Source organism: Podarcis tiliguerta (assembly GCF_965153285.1).
Source record: "Podarcis tiliguerta genome assembly, chromosome: 4".
In the NCBI taxonomy this organism is placed as follows: Eukaryota; Metazoa; Chordata; class Lepidosauria; order Squamata; family Lacertidae; genus Podarcis; species Podarcis tiliguerta.
This window is the reverse complement of record NC_139537.1, coordinates 4931110-4950015: the sequence shown is the minus strand read 5'-3', so window position 1 is coordinate 4950015 and position 18906 is coordinate 4931110. Positions and strand designations below refer to the sequence as shown.

The window sequence follows — 18906 nt, the reverse complement described above, 5'->3', positions numbered from 1 at the left end:
TGAAACGCCACCCTCTGCACAGTCCCGCAGGACCATGCCCCAAGGAGCTTACAATTCAGGCTATGGGAAGAATAAGAAATGGAAGTAAGGGCAGTGAGAGGAGGGGAAATGCTGGGCCTTAATAACCGTGGAGTGGGAAGGGACCCCAGGGGTCCTCTAGTCCACCCCATCCCCCCAAGGCAGGAATCTCAGCTAAAGCATCCCTGACAGCAGGCCACCCAGCCTCTCCTTAAAAACCTCCACGGAAGGAGAGCCCACCGCCTCCTGAGGGAGACCGCAGGAAGTGTATAAAGTCCATGATTCTTTGAGCGCCCTTAAAAAGTTATACAGCACACCCATCTCAACCTATTAGATGAAAAAATCTCCATTACTGTCACATTGAACAACACCCCTTTGGGGGGGATAGAACTAAAACTGTCTGCTCTGGCTGATTCAGACGCAGAAATATCCGCTGCTATCTGGCTATGGCATGCTATCTAGGGCTGTGACAGGTGTCGTCTCACCAGAGGCAACAGCACATATTCAAGGCAAATCTAAAAAAATGTAGTATAAACACTGACAATTGGGAAAGACTTGCCTGCAAGGGCTTCAGTTGAAGAACAGCCTTGACCAAAGGTGTCATGGGCTTTGAAGACGCTCGAACTCAGGACGTAAGGGAGAAATGTGCTAAGAGGAAGGCATGCTTGGCAAATCCACACCGTGATCAACTCCTGCCCGGAAACCTATGTCCCCACTGTGGAAGGACGTGTGGATCCAGAATTGGCCTCCATAGTCACTTACGACTCATTGTTAAGACCATGTTCATGGAAGATGCTATGAGGGGAAAAACTGCTCCTTTTCCCATATGGGGTACCCAAGAGCCCATATAGAGTCGTTTTGTAGGTTCTCTATCAGTAGGAGAAAAGAACAGAGACCAACTAGAGAATATTGAGAAGCAAAGCAGCTAGTAAGCCTGATCTTTATTAAAGCTGTTGCAACAGGGTGCTCCCCTCACACGCAGGAGGGGGGAGGGACCCTGAACAAAGGTGTGCCCGCCCTTACACTTTTTAAATTGCCCACCCTCAAACTCCAGACCACCCCCAGAAACATCATACATACATCACAGAAGGGGTGTATCCCAGGACCACCTCCCCTAATACATCATACATACATCAGAGAGGGCGGTCTAAAACAGAATCCTGAGTGTGTTGTTTATCTCCTGTCTGCCATTTACCTGATTGCATTATCTGGGTTTTGGCCACTCTTTTGTTATTAAAGGTAAAGGTAAAGGGACCCCTGACCATTAGGTCCAGTCATGACTGACTCTGGGGTTGCAGCGCTCATCTCGCTTTAGTGGCCGAGGGAGCCGGCGTACAGCTTCCGGATCATGTGGCCAGCATGACTAAGCCGCTTCTGGCAAACCAGAGCAGCGCATGGAAATGCCGTTTACCTTCCCGCCGGAGCAGTACCTATTTATCTACTTGCACTCTGACGTGCCTTCAAACTGCTAGGTTGGCAGGAGAGCAGGGACTGAGCAACAGGAGCTCACCTTGTCATGGCAAGTCCTAGGCTCTGTGGTTTAACTCACAGCGCCACCCGCGTCCCCCTTTGTTATTATAACTACTTAATTCCTGAATCCAGGTCATTGGCTGACCTTTTGTGAGCACAGAGACAATGGGGAGATTTCCCATTTCCTTTGACCTTGCAGAGAAATATTTGAGGTCATTTTGGGAGAGAGAAAATGGTTTCAGTACTTTTCTGTGGGTTTCAGACATGTGGTTTACATATTTGTATGTGTTTGCTTGGTACATTTATGATTATCTATTTTATATATATAAGACCTTAAAATTCTTATAACAAAGACAATCTTACTTGGCTACGAGTGATCTTCAAAGAAGAAGAATTGAAGACAAAAGTGTGGCTGCTGATAGCCCTGGTACAATTGTCCAACACTGGTGGCAGCATTGCAAGAAACAATATAAGCCAGGGGTCAGCAACCTTTTCCAGCCGTGGGCCGGTCCACTATCCCTCAGACCACAAATTTCTATGCCCCACAAATAACCCAGAGATGCATTTTAAATAAAAGGACACATTCTACTCATGTAAAAACACGCTGATTCCCGGACCGTCCGTGGGCCAGATTTAGAAGGTGACTGGTCCGCATCCGGCCTTAGGTTGCCTACCCCTGACATAAGCTCTTGGTCCACCAGGAAAATAATAAATCCAGGGATCCTCAATGCCTGTAAAACCAACTGGAAAATCTCTTAGCACAAACCAAAAGATGACTTAACAGGAGGCAAGCTTTCCAGAACTCTTCCTCTGGCTGGAAGTTAAAAGCAAAAAAGGAAGGTCATGATGCTTTGTGGTCTGTGTTTAGTCACATACTTAGATGACAAAGCATCTAGTGGCACTTTAAGCACTTACAGATTTATTGTTACAGGAGGCTCTTTTGGGGGGGGCGGGGGGGTGTCACCTGGATCCCTTCCAGGCCTGTGATCCTGCATCCAGCAAGGGCTAGAACAGCAGGAAAGGCAGCGGAGCCTGCCAAACCAGTTCCTTTGTTAAGGGGATGGCTTTGGCTGGCCAGCTTAATGGAGTCATCCGCATCTCAAAGAATGTGCCAGGTTTGAAGAGCTGCAACTCTAGTGATGGCGCTCTCTGGGAAGGGGGGGGGAGGCATTTTTCCTTCACTTGGCTGGTAGATGTGTAGCAGGACCCCCCCCCCCCATATCATTCAGTTTGTACAGACTTCACACACACTCACACTCACACACTACATACGCTACACTTCTGTTATAAATTCATAGAAAATCAACCATACATCAGATTTGCACTGCTCCACTTTTATTTTACTCCATGAAGGAAGGACTACAAAATGGGAAAGGTTTGATATACAGGCCATCAACTACACTACAGACTTCCCTTGAGCATAGCAGCACATCCACAGGAGCCCTGCCCAGTTGCTATGCCAACCCTGATGGTCCTAGACAGAAAGCCATCAACTACACTACAGACTGCATACAGGAGTGGATTCAACACGGACTATAACAAAAGAACAGTGATCGGATCTTCCCTCAGGGGGCAGGAAACTGCAAGCTCCCCTTTGTCACCTGGAAAGTACTCATGGGGAGGGGAGAAAGGAGGAACCAGCCAGGGTGACAGGACACTCAGGTTACCTCCACAACTCCTCCCTCAACCCCTCCTTTCTGTAATGTATGCATGATGTTTCTGGGGGTGGGCTTGACCTAGAGGAGGGGAATTTCAAAAGTTTTTATAAGGTCTTGCACACCATTGTTCTGGGTCTTTCCTCTCTCCTGCGAGTGAGGGGAACACCCTGCTGCAACAGTACAATAAAGGCCAAGCCTACAGGCTGCTGATTTGCTCCAATTTACTCTGGTTGGTGTCTTTACTTTTTGTCCAAGGGAGCCCTCGGATTTTTCCGGTAATAGATGGAAGAAGGATAGCTGGAAAAAGACTGGATGATGAAGGCTGGAAGCTGCAGGACACAAGGTGTCTTGCACTGTTGTAAACAAAAATCTACCCTTTTTTTCCCTTATGGGGTATCCAAGAGCTCATATAGAGTCCTTATGTAGGTTCTCTATTGGTAGGAGAAAATACAGAGGCCAACCAGAGAATATTGAGAAGCAAAGCAGCTAGTAAGCCTGATCTTTATTAAACTGTTGCAACAGGATCCTCACTCACCACACGCAGGAGGGAGGAGGAACCCAGAACAATGGCGCGCAAGGCCTTATATAGACAATTTAAATTCCCTGCCCTGGAGCTCAAGACCACCCCTCCATACTTCATACATACATCACAGAAGGGATGTAACCTAAGACCACCCCCACCCCAGATACATCATACCTATATCACAGAAAAGACAGTCTATAGCAGAAATCTGAGTGACACACGCAGGAGGGAGGAGGAACCGAGAACCCAGGTGTGTCCACCCTTATATAGACATTTTTAATTGCCCGCCCTGGAGTTCAAGACCACCCCCAGATACATCATACCTACATCACAGAAAAGGTGGTCTACAGCAGAAATCTGAGTGTCTTGTTTATCTCGTCTGACAGGTTTACCTGTTTAATGGTCGCTTGATTGGATTGCCTGGGGAGCCTGGCCAGTCTTCTGTAATGATAAATACTTAGTTCCTGAGCCAGGTCACAGGCTCACACCCTATTCATATCTTAAATGTGCCCTTAAGACAGGATTTGTGGTGGAAAAAGACAATGGGCAGGTTTCCCACTTTGACCTTGCAGGGAAATAATTGAGGTCAATTTGTTCAGGAGTTTTTTTCTCTAGGGTTTTCAGACATGTGGTTTATATATTTATGTATGTGTTTGCTTGGTACTTTTATGAACATTTATTACATATCTAAGACCTTAAAATTCTTATCACAGCGCTGTGGTAGAATTTGGAAAACCAAGGGGGAACCTATGGGAGTGCTAGCACCGTGAGCCCCTCCATCCTATGCTCAGGTTGCATATATGCGTCAGTTAAACCACATATCCTAAAGACACAAGGAGGTCTCCACTGACCTCTTCCAAAGGAAACAGAACCCTGGAGCCCCCTCCCCCTTGGAGACTGGGGCAGCATGTGACGTTGTAGCACAAGCTTTTGAGGACTACAGTCCATGTCAGATGCGCTTCAATTGTCCACCGAGGTGTTTGTCACCAAAAGAACATAAGGAGAGGCTGTTGGATCAGGCCAATGGCCCACCTGGCCCAGCATCCTGTTCTCACAGTGGCCAACCAGATGCCTCAATGAGAAGCCTGCAAGCAGGATCCGAGCACAAGAGCAATACTCTCCCCTCCTGTGGTTTCCTATGAGCATTTATGCACCACCATCTCATAGAATCATAGAGTTGGAAGAGACCCCAAGGGCCATCGAGTCCAACCCCCTGCCAAGCAGGAAACACCATCAGAGCACTCCTGACATATGGCTGTCAAGCCTCTGCTTAAAGACCTCCAAAGAAGGAGACTCCACCACACTCCTTGGCAGCAAATCCCACTGTCAAACAGCTCTTACTGTCAGGAAGTTCTTCCTAATGTTTAGGTGGAATCTTCTTTCCTGTAGTTTGGATCCATTGCTCCGTGTCCGCTTCTCTGGAGCAGCAGAAAACAACCTTTCTCCCTCCTCTATGTGACATCCTTTTGTATATTTGAACATGGCTATCATATCACCCCTTAACCTCCTCTTCTCCAGGCTAAACATGCCCAGCTCCCTTAGCCGTTCCTCATAAGGCATCGTTTCCAGGCCTTTGACCATTTTGGTTGCCCTCCTCTGGACACGTTCCAGTTTGTCAGTGTCCTTCTTGAACTGTGGTGCCCAGAACATAAAATATCAGAGCAATGTACAGCACTGTGTACACGATGCCAACAAAAAACCATTAAAAACAGTGCAGAGTGTTTGTGGAAATGCCTGGCTAGAGATGTGTCAAAAGACTCTCAGCTGTCTTAGCCTTGGATGCTTAGAAGGAGATTGCTGCCTCCAGCTCTGGAAATGCTTGGGATGGAATGTGGGAGGGGGCAGCAGCCTTGAGAGATTGCTCTCGGCCAGGTGATGTTTGGGTTTCAGGTTGCACCAGCCTCCTCCTCCCAGGAAGACATGCCCCAGTGAGATCACCCAGCGAAGCTTCAGGACAGACCAAAGGAAGCAGAGCCTTCAAGACTCAGGGGTCAGCAAACTTTTTCAGCTGTAGGCCAGTCCACCTTCCCTCAGACCATGTGGGAGGCCGGACTATATTTTTTGGGGGGGGGGAATAAATAAATTCCTCTGCCCCACAAATAACCCAGAGATGCATTTTAAATAAAAGGACACATTCTACTCATGTAAAAACACGCTGATTCCCGGACTGTCCGTGGGCTGGATTGAGATGGCGATTGGTCCGCATCCGGCCCCCGGGCCTTAGGTTGCCTATCCCTGCTCCATTCCAGACTTTAAAAAACAACCCCTAAAACAGCAATTTAACATGGATTTTACTATCTAACGAGACCATTGATCCATAAAATGAAATCAATAATCAATGTTTGGTATTATAAAATAAATAAGACAGTATTGTAGATGATAAAGATTAAAATTATTTTTTTCCTTCCCTGCACTGATAATAGTCATTGTTTGGATGGGGGGCTTTAATCCATTTCCGCAGTCACACAATCAGTAGCTGAACTGGGTTCCACAGCCACAAAAGCAAACTAACCCAAAAAGCCTCAAAAACAAAAGCACCAAACTTAACCCGTTCCAGAAGTCCGTTTGACTTCCAAAATGTTTGAAAACATTTGAAAGCGCAGCTTCTGATTGATTCAGGTGCCCCAGAAACAATAGCCGACAGCTGCGTCGGATGATCAGCTTCCAAAATGTTCTAAAACCAGAACACTTACTTCTGGGTTTTTGGTGTTTGGGAACCAAGGCGTTTGAGAACCAAGGTACCACTGCATATAGTTTGGAAAAGGACAGCCATATTCTTCGATGTTGACTCAAGATGATGAACCGAAACATGACAAGTATCACCTCTTTTTCTCCCTTTGTCCTTTAATCTTTATGTACACAGGTTCATCAGCCCTTATTCCAATTAAGTGACCTTCCCTCTCCACTGCACGCTGTCCTCACATTTTTAAGCATTACCCTAAGTACACAAGAAGAGCCCATCTAATTCAGTATCCTGCTTCCACTGTGGCCAGCCTGATGCCTGTGGAAAACATACAAGACTCCAGTGCAAAGTTATTCTCCCCACCTGCAAATGATATTCAGAGACATACTGCCTCTGGCCACAAAGCCATTGTGGCTACTAGCCCTTGTCTGCCTTCACCATTAACTTGCTTAGTCCTCTTTTAAAGCCATCCAGGTTGGTGGCCATCACTGTTTCCTGTGGGAGAGAGTTCCACAGTTTAACCCTGTGCTGCATGAAGAAGTCCCTTTTTTTATCTGTGCTGGATTTCCCAACATTCAGCGTCACCGAATGTTCACCGGTTCCAGTATTATGAGAGAGGGGGAACAACTTTATTCTGTCCACTTCCTCCATGCCTGGCACAACTGCATAAACCTTTGCCATGTTGTCTCACGCTCGCCTTTCCTCTAAACTACAAAGTCTCAAAGCAGACTTCATTTCATAGGAGAGTCACTCTATTGTTAATCTTTTTGGACACCGCTTTCTGAACCTTTTCCAACTCTGCAATAATATTTTAGAGGCAAAGCAACCAGAACTGTACACAGTACTCAAAATGCGGTCGCACAATAGACTCACACAATGGCACTGTGATATCGGCAGTTTTAATTGTCTTTCCGAATTATCCCTAGTGTGGAATTTGCCTGTTTCACTGGGTTGACATCTTCACTGAGCAATCTGCTGTGAACCCAAACTCCTGTTCCTGGTCTATCACCACCAGTTCAGGCCCTGTGAGTCAATATGTGAAATTAGGAATTTATTTATTTTTTTGCACCCACGCACATCATTTTAAACTTGTTTGCACTGAATTGCATTTGCCATTTGACCATGCTTTGGTTCGGAGAGCTCCTTTTGGAGCCCTTCTGGGCCTCGCTGTTACTCATGCAGATGTTGGACTTCCCTCGGGCGTAGATTTCGCTAATTGACTTATGCACCTTGGCAAGAGAAAAGAGGAAAAAACAGTGATTGCAAGGCGGAGGTCCTAGACGTGCTCAACAGGGAGGAAGCCCCACTGAAGTGGGATACATGTCAGACTAAGTATGCAGACTAAATGTGCTCCGGGGCAAGAAGAGGCAGCTTTTGAGAAGCGAATTCCTCCTTATCTAGGCTTTTAAGGAAATGCATTGCTGTTTGGGGTCTCCCTCCCTCTCTTCTCTTGAAGTTTTCAACCTCTTTTTCCCCTGATGGCTGGGAGAGATAGTGGCTTTTGCTCTGAAGTGGGTTGGGTTTTTTTTTGCTTTCCAAGGCAGAAACCATTTAGCATGGCATATGTGCCTTAGCCAAAACTAGGAGGAGAAGGAGGGGGACCTCAGTTTGGGTGGGTGGGGGGAACAAACAACCTCCAGTTTATTGTTCTGGAGAGAGAACTAAGGTATAATTACAGGGTAGTGTGGGTTTATCCCCCCCCCCCTCCGCCTTTTACAGCCCTTTTGTGAGCCCCACCGGATTCCCTGCAGTTAAATTTCCCCGTCTTGCTCATTCAAGACCAAACGCATCCCTGGCTGCTGTTGCTGCAGCCTCGCCTCTCCAGAGGACCTGAAAACATCCTGGCTTCAGGAGGGCTTCCTGCCTAGCCCGACCCAGCCAGGTAAAACCTTAACTTGGGGAGGCTCTTCTAAAAGGGGGTGAAAGTCAGACGGAGGGCAAAGGGCTGAAGCAGAACCCCAGACTGGGGGGGAAGCTTGCGAGCGTGGAACCAGGCGCAAATTGCGGAGCTGCAGAAAAGGAGTTTGTGGCTCAGAGGCAGGGCAGCTGCTTGGCTTGCAGAAGGAGGAGGCAGGTTCGCACCCCAAGCCCACCCCACGCCTCTCCAGGTAGGGCTGGGAATGCTCCCTCTCCACAAAGCCCTGGAGGGGGGACACTGCCAGGCTGGGTGGGCAATTCGGAGCCAAATGGACCGATGTCCCATCTCTTGCGGGGGCGCAACTAGTGCCAGCGCCTTCAATCAAGAGTTTGGGTGTAATCTTTGACACCTCCCTTTCTATGGAGGCGCAGGTTACAGCTATAACAAAGGCGGCATTTTCCCATCTCCGCCAAGCTAAGCAGTTGGTCCCGTATCTCTCTCGCCCTGAGCTCGCCACTGTCATCCATGCGACGGTCTCCTCCAGGCTTGACTACTGTAATTCGCTCTATGTGGGGCTGCCCTTGAAAGTGACCCAGAAGCTCCAGCGGGTGCAGAATGCTGCTGCGAGGCTCCTCACGGGGTCTCTGCCATGGGAGCATATTCACCCAGTGCTATACCAGCTGCACTTGCTCCTGGTGGAGTACAGGGTCAGATTTAAGGTGCTGGTTTTAACCTTTAAAGCCCTTCACGGCCTAGGACCCTCGTACCTATGGGACCGCCTCTCCTGGTATGCCCCATGGAGAGCCTCAAGGTCCATAAATAACAACACCCTGAAGATCCCGATGCCCAGGGAGACTGGCCTTGACCGGAGCCGGGGCCTTATCAGTCGTGGCCCCGGCCTGGTGGAACGCTCTCTCACAAGAGACCAGGGCCCCGCAAGATTTGACATCTTTCCGCAGGGCCCGCAAGACAGAACTGTTCCACCAGGCCTTTGGCCAGGGTTCAGTCTGACTCATTTTCTGTCTGTATGAACAAGTACGAAGAAGGTTTCACAGGTCCTTATAATATCAGTGGAAATAGTTGGTCCTGGCGAATATTAACTGCTTTCAATTTAAACTTGAGGATGGCCATTTGTCCAGTCTAATTTTAATTTATTTTAAATAATTTTGGGGTGCATTTTAATCAATTGTTTGTTTGTTTTTATGTATATTGTGTTTTTATATGATGTTAGCCGCTCTGAGTCCAGCTTTGGCAGGGGAGGGCGGGATACAAATTATTATTATTACTGTATTATTATTATTATTATTATTATTATTATTATTATTATTACGAATGTTGGGCTAAGGGAACCATATGTTATGGTTCTCTTATGGGGCAACATCCAGCCCAACCCTCAGCAATGCAGGAATATGCAGCTGTCCCATATGGGGATCGAACCTGCAACCTTTGGCGTTATCAGCACCACGCTCTAACCAACTGGCTGGAGCAGGCTTCCTCAACCTTCGCCCTCCAGATGTTTTGGCCTACAACTCCCATGACCCCTAGCTAGCAGGACCAGTGGTCAGGGATGATGGGAATTGTAGTCTCAAAACATCTGGAGGGCCGAGGTTGAGGAAGCCTGGGCCAGAGGAAGGAAGAAAAGGTAACAAGCCTGGAAAACAATGCATGAAATATCCACTGTATGCCAAATATTTAACCCTCCCCACCTTCTAGTAGCACATTGTCCTCTCCCAGTGGCATTTCTGCCCGACTCCACTCCCCTGCTTTGCTGAACCCTCTTTGTCTCCTTCCTGTTCCTTCTTTCTCCCTGCTCCCCATGCCTAGAATAGCACACAGACGCCAGTTGTCCCCTGCTTCTTGAACCCAAGCCCTTTTCTGTAAGCTCCATGGCAGCAGAGACCTGGCTATATTTGCCCATGTGAAAACTGATACGGAAGGGGGGGGCATGTCTTCTTCACCTCCTTCTTCGCTACAATATATCCATTTATTTCCAATTGTCAATGTCAAAGGGACTAAAATCTATAAAATTCATAGAAAATCAGCGTGCCAATTTGCTCAATTTATCTAGGACTCCATGACACCTCCCATGTCCTCCATATTCCCTCAAGCAAGGTGTCAAGACCCTAATCCTGTCAAATCACTCTGCCAAGCCTTTCCTCCGGGCAATGCCAGGTGGCAGACTATGCATACATGGACCATTGTCTTCTCATCACCGGTACTCAGGATGTGCTTATCTGCGCATATCTCCAGCTCTGCATATTCCCCCCTCCCTCCTCCATATGTTAATCCTGTGTAACCCAACCTCTTCTTAATGTATTCATGATGTAACTGGGATGTATTTTGCACTGTATTCTGGGACATGGAGGGAAGTTTCAAAAGTTCATGTCATCCCTTTCTCGCTGTTCAATCTCGCCTTGAACCTGTTGCGCAATAAACTTGGATCTTCTGCAGCTTGCTCCTGTCTCCAGCTGAGCTCATTTTCCTCCGCAGGGACCCGCGGACTTAGTCCAACGAGCTGCATGGCAGAGCAGCCTCGCACCCAGATTTTACCGTAACAAAACCTAATCAGGCATCTTCGGATGTGGATTGGTGACAGTTGCACCAACGCTCCTTCCCTGCTCCTCCTTGCTTTTTTTAAAAAAAATATTCATTTTTCATTTTCATTCATTACATACATCTCATATTCATAACATTTACTATGCATTCCTCTTCCTCCATCCCCTCCTGGGCTCCCCCCAACTTCCGCTTCTGGTTTGTTTCTCCTTTGACCCACTTTGCTCCCTCCTAAAAGAAAATAATACTAATAACGTATTTATACAATAACATCTAAGCTAAAAACATAAAGATGAAAATAAGTACACCATATTATTTCTCTATCTTCTACACATTTTCTAAGACTAATGATGTGAAAGTTTATTTAAATCCTGCCATCCAGTCTATAGACCTTCTTTGTTTCTGCAAGTATAATATAAATGGTTCCCATTCTTTTTCAAAGTCTCTGTTGCCTTTTTCTCTTAGTCTGTCTGCCATTTTTGCCAGTTCTGCATAGTTCATCAACTTCTCTTGCCGTTGTTCTTTAGTTGGTATTTCTCCAGTCTTCCTATCAACATTCTCGCAGCTGTAGTGCCATACATAAATAAAGTTCTCTTTTCTTTCAGTGTATCTTGGCCTAAGATACCTAGTAGAAAGGCTTCTGGTTTTTTTTACAAACGTTATTTTCAAGATTTTCTTCAACTCATTATATATCATTTCCCAATAAGCTTTTACCTTTTTGCAATCCCACCACATATGATAAAACGTACCTTCTGCTTCGCACCTCCAACACTCTTTTTTTTAATACATTTTTGCCAATTAACTGGTGATATATACCATCTATACATCATTTTCATATAATTCTCTCTCAATAATATGCAGTCTGTAAATTTCAAGTTTACTTTCCACAACCCTGCTCCTCCTTGCTTAGCCCCCAAACCTCTATCCCATCCCTGCTTCGATCACACCCTCAAAGCCGTTTAATAGATAACGGCAGGTGTAATCATCACATAATACTAATTATTATGAATGGCCTCTTGGGAAAAGCTTTGGAGAAATGACTTAAAGTTTATGGCTTGCTATATTTTAAAAGAAAATTCTATGAAGATGTTCTACCGATGGTACGTTACACCAAGCAAACTGGCGAAAATGTATAAAACAGGCTCAAATCTTTGCTGGAGATGTAAAGAATCAGAGCGAAAAATGTATCACATGTGGTAGAAATGTCATAAAGATTTAAAAAAACTTTTGGGAAATCATCTCTAATGAGCTTTCAAAAACGTTCAAATCAAAAAGCTGGGAGCCTTCTTGTTAGGTATTATTGCTGCAGATATAGCGAAAGAATTAAGAAAGGTATTTATGTACTGCTGCGGCGAGAATGTTAATAGCTAGATGGTGGAAGGGAGATAAAATACCAACTAAATTGGAATTGCAGGCGAAGTTATTTGAATATGTAGACTTGGCAAAGATGACAGGGAACATTAGGAATCAGACAAACCAATAATTTAACAAAGAACGAGATTGATTCCAATTATATTTAAAAGAACATTGTTCTCAGATAAAATCTTTGACATGCTTTGAACAACTTCTGCAATGATATATTCTACCAAGAATGTGGACAATTGACAATAAGTTTAAAAAATGCAATTCTGCAGTCAACAAGGTAATGATGGACCCCTATCGAGGATGACAGAAGTCCCGATATATGGAAGAATTTTATTTTATATGCGAGGTGATTCGTTTTATTATCTGTTCTTTTGTGGTGGAGGGAGCACTTCCTTCCTGGTTTTCGGTGTTTGAGTACCAAGGCGTTTGAGAACCAAGGTACCACTGTAGTTCTCTCTTTCCCCTCCAGGCTCCTGATGGAGGTCCCGATCCTGCTTGCTCTCCTCCTGGCCGCCTGGAGCTGCTCCTTCCCCTCCTCCTGCTCCTCCTCGCCCTCCTTCGCCTACCAGCTGGCGCAGCTGAGCAGCCGCCGCAGCAGCTGCAAGCCCGTGCCCAGCAGCATGAGCCTGTGCCACGGCGTGGGCTACAGCGAGATGCGCCTGCCCAACCTCCTGGGCCACGAGACCATGAAGGAGGCGCTGCAGCAGGCCGCCTCCTGGGTGCCCCTCCTCACCAAGCAGTGCCACCGAGACACCAAGAAGTTCCTCTGCTCTCTCTTCGCCCCCGTCTGCATCAGCGAGCTGGACGAGCCCATCTTCCCCTGCCGCTCCCTCTGCGAGGCCGTCCGGGACGGCTGCACCCCCGTCATGGCCGCCTTCGGCTTCCCCTGGCCGGAGATGCTCAACTGCAGCCGCTTCCCCCGGGGGAACGAGCTCTGCGTCCCGCCCGCCGGCCCGGCCGACAGGGCGCGGCTTCCAAAAGAAGGTAGGCGAGAGGTGAGCGGGCCGGGTGGCCGGGGTGCGAAAGCCCCCGGGAGGACCAGGGCAAGGGGCACAAGCAGCCCAGTTCTCCCTCCCCTCTGAGCTGCCCCCTCACTGCTTCCCTCAGAGGGTCGGACAAGGACTTGGGAGACATGGGTTCGAATCACGCACCCTGTGCTGGTAACCCGTCCAGGACCTCAGTCCGACACGGCCAAGGCAGGAAAACAGGCAAGGACAGGCACAGGATCTCAGGCAGGATCTAGCATACAGCAATGTTGCTCCCACAACCTGGGGCAGGGTCCGAAAGCCTTTTATCTTTGTCGGGGTAACAGTCGGTCCTGATCCCCCGGTGACTCACCTCCCTGTCTCACCTGAAGGCGAGCACTCCTCCTGCGAGTACTCAGGTCTCTCCTTCTCTCAGACCTGAGTCTCTGCAGCTCAGAAGACGCTGGTGAGTTACCAGACGCAGGGGCCGCCTCAACCTCCCCTGACCCAACCGGTAGTGGAGCAGCTGTAAGTGATGGCCCAGCTGAAGGCAACGAGGTTATCCCCGCATCTGGAGCCAGGGCAGGCTCAGGCCCCTGACTCGGCCCAGCTGGTGCTTGTTGCAGGGGAACCTGTGCAGACTGGGGCTCTTTAGGTTCAGGCCCCAGACTTGGTTCAGATGATGCCTGAGGCAGAGGATCAGGTGCGGACTGAGTCTCCTCTGGTTCCGAGCCCCAGGCCATCACACACCCTCCCTCGGCCATGAAGCTCCCTTGGGCGCCCTTTGCTGGCTTCTCTCAGCCCAGTCTACCTCGCAGAGTTGTTGTTGGGGTTTTAAATGAGGAGGGGAAAGAACTGCGTGCAGCACCTTGAGCTCCTTGGAGAGGCAGGTCGGACATATTATTTCCTTAAAGGTAAAGGTACCCCTGCCCGTACGGGCCAGTCTTGACAGACTCTAGGGTTGTGCGCCCATCTCACTCAAAGAGGCCAAGGGCTAGCGCTGTCCGAAGACACTTGCGGGTCACGTGGCCAGCGTGACATCACTGCTCTGGCGAGCCAGAGCCGCACATGGAACGCCGTTTACCTTCCCGCTAGTAAGCGGTCCCTATTTAACTACTTGCACCCGAGAGTGCTTTCGAACTGCTAGGTTGGCAGGCGCTGGGACCGAGTAACGGGAGCGCACCCTGTCACAGGGATTCGAACCACCGACCTTTCGATCGGCAAGCCCTAGGCGCTGAGGCTTTTACCCACAGCGCCACCCACGTCCCATTATTTCCCTAAGCAAGTGCAATAGACAAAACAGAAACGCAAGGCATAAAATACATCAGTGCATCAGTGCGACCTGGTCAGTTGGGTACCTGCCCCGACAGATATCAGCATATGTATGCTGTGATTCAATTGGGAAAGGCAGAGTCCATTTCTGAGCACCTCAACTGAAGAAGGATGTTGAGAATCTGGAAGGTGTGCAGAGGAGGGCGACCAAGATGGACCAAGCGCCCGGGATACGTGCCTGATGAGGAACGGTTGAAGGAGCTGGGTATATTTAGGATATATCTCCTTTGCTCCTCCAGACACAGTGTGCGCTGCCTGTCTGCATACTGAGATTGGGGAGAAGGAATTCCTGGAGAATGTCTGCAGCCAGGACTTTGGTGAGTCTCTCCTTCTGTGTGCCGGCCGGGGAAAAGTGGTGCTGTATGTCTGGGGAGAAAAAATCACGTGAATGGAAAACTGCCCAGAAGTGCAATGGCACTTCCTTCTCTTCTCCTTCAACCCCCAAATTACTGGGGGATCCCCAGAAGTGGTTTGGGAAGTGCCTGGGGAGAGAAGAAGGAAGGCCTTCATTCATTGCACTCACGAATGTTGTTCAACTGGCGCATTGACTCGGAATATGCTCCCGTTACCATTCCGCATCTTTTATTCCCCTTCCTCCCCCCCTCTTTTTGTGAAGATTACCCGCTCTGAGATCCCACAGCTAATTCTCCCCTGGTCTCCTTGCTGGCCCAAATAGGACTAATTTAACCAGCTAGCCCTGGTGATCATCTAATGCTTATTGGATGAATTTCCCCCCTAAATTGATTTTTGAATTCTGAATTTATTGTTAATCACATTTTATACTGTATTTTACACTGTTTTTTGTTGCAACAATTAAGTGTTTTAAATTTCTTGTTAGCCACCCTGAACCCGGTTTTCTGAACCGGGAAGGGTGGGGTATAAATAAAAATTAATTACAGTGGTGCCTCGCAAGACGAAATTAATTCGTTCTGCGAGTTTTTTCGTCTTGTGAATTTTTTCGTCTTGCGAAGCACCACTGTGCATTGACGGTTTCCCATAGGAATGCATTGGCGGTTTTTAAAAAAAGGCGCAAGATGTTTTCGTCTTGCGAAGCAAGCCCATAGGGAAATCTGTCTTGCGAAGCAACTCAGAAAACGAAAAACTCTTTCATCTTGCGAGTTTTTTGTCTTGCGAGGCATTCGTCTTGCGAGGTACCACTGTATTATTTTTTATTATCTAATTTTTGAAGCCACATTCGCAAGACGTTCAGCAAAATCCATATCGGTTTCGTAGTTTCTTGGCTAGTGGTGCTTTTTGATGCCCCCCCCCTCATCAAACCAATTACAAAACTGGATACGGGGTAAGCCACAATGTGGACACCCCCTAACAGCCATTATGCTGGTGCATTTGACAGCTTCGTGAACATCAGGAGAGGTTGCGGTGGAGGCCACCCCAAAAAAGTCCTGCACGTTTGGTGAAGGCATACCCCACCCCAGCCCTTCTGATGTGAACCGCCCTGAGATCTTTAGAGGGCTGGTAGTATATAAATTTGATTGATAAATAACAGAAAACACCTCTCTGTGCAAATGCAGCTTGAAATGCAACAGTGGATGGAATGATATTGCTGTGTTTCAAGCCACGATTGTGAATGTAATCAGCATCTACAACCCTGCCTGCCCCAAATTAGCCGTGGTTCATGCATTGTGGGGGTGGACTAGATGACCTTTGGGTCCCTCCCAACCTTGTAATTCTATGAGGAGCAGTGCCGGATTTACGTATAAGCTAAACAAGCTATAGCTTAGGGCCCCACTCTCTTGGGGGCCCCCCAAAAATGTAAACGGGGAAAAACCTGGATGTACCTTTCCAAAATATAAGATAAGAAACAAATAAAATAAAACCTACATACAGCAACAGTGTTTTGTGTTGTGCAGGCTCCTATGATGTAAGTCATGGCCCCTGCCTGCTAGGCTGCTCCCTAAAATATAACTGGTTTGCTCATTTCTATATAAAGGGTGCCTATATTCTGCTATTTATCATTATTTGTAGTTTGCATCATATATTTACACCTATCATTATTTCATGTTATAGCAAGTTTCTAGAGACTAGGTTATGAGTCTTTGCAAATTGTGTTTCTAAAGGAACGTTTGTTATCGCCAAATGCCAATGTGTTTGCATTATTAAGTTTGTTATGAATAAAAAATCATTTTAAGTTAGAGCTTAATTATTTCACTATTAATGCACTTCTTAACTGTATTTCAGTTCAACAATTACTTTGATAAAATGCATATTTTGTTATGTGCAAATGGCTTGAGATACCTATTGGGTCCATAAATTACCAGATAGCATATATTCAACACTATTTGTTGTTGAGAAAGGACAGCTGGACATATAAAGGGCCCCATTACCTTCAAGCAATGGATCCAAACTACAAGAAAGAAGATTCCACCCAAACATTAGGAAGAACTTCCTGACAGTAAGAGCTGTTTGACAGTGGAATTTGCTGCCAAGGAGTGTGGTGGAGTCTCCTTCTTTGGAGGTCTTTAAGCAGAGGCTTGACAACCATATGTCAGGAGTGCTCTGATGGTGTTTCCTGCTTGGCAGGGGGTTGGACTCGATGGCCCTTGTGGTCTCTTCCAACTCTAGGATTCTATGATTCTATGAGCTTAGGGCATCATCAAACCGAAATCCAGCCCTGGTGAAGAGGCATACGGAGGTCGCAGTTGGGGGGTCCTGGCCAATGGCCACCGGAAATGGTACATGCATCGCTGCCAACTTTTTCCTTTTTTAAAAGGGAAATTCCCTTATTCCAAATAGGATTCCTCGCAAGAAAAGGGAAAAATTGACAGCTATGGTTACAGGAATTGCAGGGGCAACCCTTGACGGCAGGGAGCGAGGAGGGAAAAAACCAACTTGCAGAGGAGCCTCCCCCATTAACCCTGTCCCTTCCCCCCATGTCTCCCTGTCTCCCGCAGCCTTAAAAATGAGCATCAAATCTTCATCTGCCGTCGACGGGGACCTCCAGGTGACCCCTGACCTCCGGGGGCGCACCCTTTACAGGCAGGACGGCTGGTCGGAGGAAGAACTGAAGAAGCCGGTTCTGTGGCTGACCGACGGAGAGGCCTGCTCCTGCGAGGAAGTGACGGCAGCAGGGCCTGGGTCCGTGGTCCTTGCCATGGGGCACAGGGTAGCTGGCCGGCTCGTCCTCTCCTGGGTCAGGAGGTGGCGGCGGGGGGAGAAGGAGCTGAAGAAGTTCACCAGGGCCGTGCGGAAAATGCAGTGTTAAGAAGAGGCATCCGTCTTTCCACCCTTCCCCTCCCGACCAGGTTCTGCAATTTATCATCTGCTGCAGAATTGCTGCATCACAGGGGGCTGGGATGGATGACCTTGTGGGGTCCCTTCCAACTTTGCACGTCTATGATTCAAGCCAGACAATGCGTTTAGATTTAGCCGGGCTTCTGGTGTGCCCGACACTTCACATTAGAATATGGTATCTAATATTGGATAAAAGTTCACTGGCGAGGGGTTGGGGAAGGTGGCCTTTGTTGGACGCCAGAAACGCAGAGGTGGCCTGCGCTGATGCAACTTGGCAGAGGCGAGGCATTGAAGAGCAGAAATTATGCTCAGTTTCAGGCACAAAAGCAACTTCCTTTCCTATCCAAAAGGCCTCTCATGCCAGCCGGTTTCCGGCTCTAGGGTGCCACCACTCCAAACTTCCATCCGGATTAGAATTTGCCTCTGCGTGGAAACGGCAGTGCTAAACACATTTGTCCCTCCCCAGCCTCAAATTAGTAGAATACTGGGGGGGGGGGTGATATTTCCCCGAAATCCAGCATTTTATACTGCGTGTTCACATTTCGTGGCTTGTTTATCCACTAAAACATTTGTTTTAACACCTGAATCAATAAATATATGGCTGTTTGTGAAAGCTCCTTCTTGGTTTCTAACGTTAAATAAATTGGAGTTCTTGTTTTTAAATATACCAAGAAAAAAGCACACCAAGAATTCAGGCCACACGTAGTTGTTATCTCTTAGAAACGTAGAAAATAACAGGATATATTTATCTGAAAGTCTTCAAACTTACACCACCCTTTAAAAAATTAGCTGATGAAACCCTGTCCTGGTTTCTGTTCCATAACTGACTTCTGATTTCGGCTCAGTGAGTGAAACTCAGACCTTCACGTCGAATCTGACTATGGACTAACATAAACTTATCTCTACTCATAAACTCTTATCTCTCATTCTGTAACGAATTATTGTGTTATACATATCTTGATGAGTTTGAGTTTGTAATCTCTATTTGAGTTTGTATCCTTGTCAGAATACATACTTTTGAATGGATTAGTTTTTGTTACAATTGACTACGATTGTGAGTAGGGACCACTCCCACTACTGAAACTTATATTGGCCAGAGCTCTTGGGGGTTTTTTTGCTTCCTCCTTGGTTTTTGGTTGGGAGGGAAGCTCAAGTCAGACGGGGCCTCAGTGGAAAGGAAGTTCTCTGAAGAAGACACTCCATCGCCTCATCCCAGATGTGTGTTGAGG

At 47.4% G+C, this 18906-nt stretch overlaps 3 protein-coding genes across 5 annotated transcripts in view; 2 read left to right on the top strand and 1 right to left on the bottom strand.

Moving 5' to 3' along the window:
• Positions 1-18906, bottom strand: part of LOC310676834 (tigger transposable element-derived protein 1-like) — a gene marked incomplete at its 3' end in the record, with an annotated part of 1439559 nt that overhangs the window by 870546 nt on the left and 550107 nt on the right. The window lies entirely within an intron of this gene.
• The window catches only part of RNF121 (ring finger protein 121), a 175900-nt gene that overhangs the window by 139393 nt on the left and 17601 nt on the right, over positions 1-18906 (top strand). The window lies entirely within an intron of this gene.
• Positions 44-18294, top strand: LOC310675753 (secreted frizzled-related protein 2-like). 3 transcript variants are annotated; one of them, XM_083436810.1, is made up of 4 exons: positions 44-84; positions 12598-13112; positions 14665-14742; positions 17338-18294. In XM_083436810.1, the coding sequence occupies exons 2-4, from the start codon at positions 12605-12607 to the stop codon at positions 17646-17648; spliced, it is 897 nt and encodes a 298-aa protein (XP_083292936.1). In that variant the 5' UTR covers positions 44-84; positions 12598-12604; the 3' UTR covers positions 17649-18294. The 3 variants fall into 3 exon arrangements, with proteins under 3 accessions (XP_083292936.1, XP_083292937.1, XP_083292935.1); XM_083436811.1 differs by lacking the exon at positions 44-84 and adding an exon at positions 7629-7684; XM_083436809.1 differs by lacking the exon at positions 44-84 and adding an exon at positions 7997-8234.

Bases quoted from the DNA above. Each gene is read 5' to 3' on its own strand.
- LOC310675753 (XM_083436810.1), top strand. From the start codon at position 12,605: ATGGAGGTCCCGATCCTGCTTGCTCTCCTCCTGGCCGCCTGGAGCTGC. The intron at 13,113-14,664 runs GTAGGCGAGAGG...TTGCTCCTCCAG, and splicing joins GGCGCGGCTTCCAAAAGAAG to ACACAGTGTGCGCTGCCTGT. The intron at 14,743-17,337 runs GTGAGTCTCTCC...TGTCTCCCGCAG, and splicing joins TGTCTGCAGCCAGGACTTTG to CCTTAAAAATGAGCATCAAA.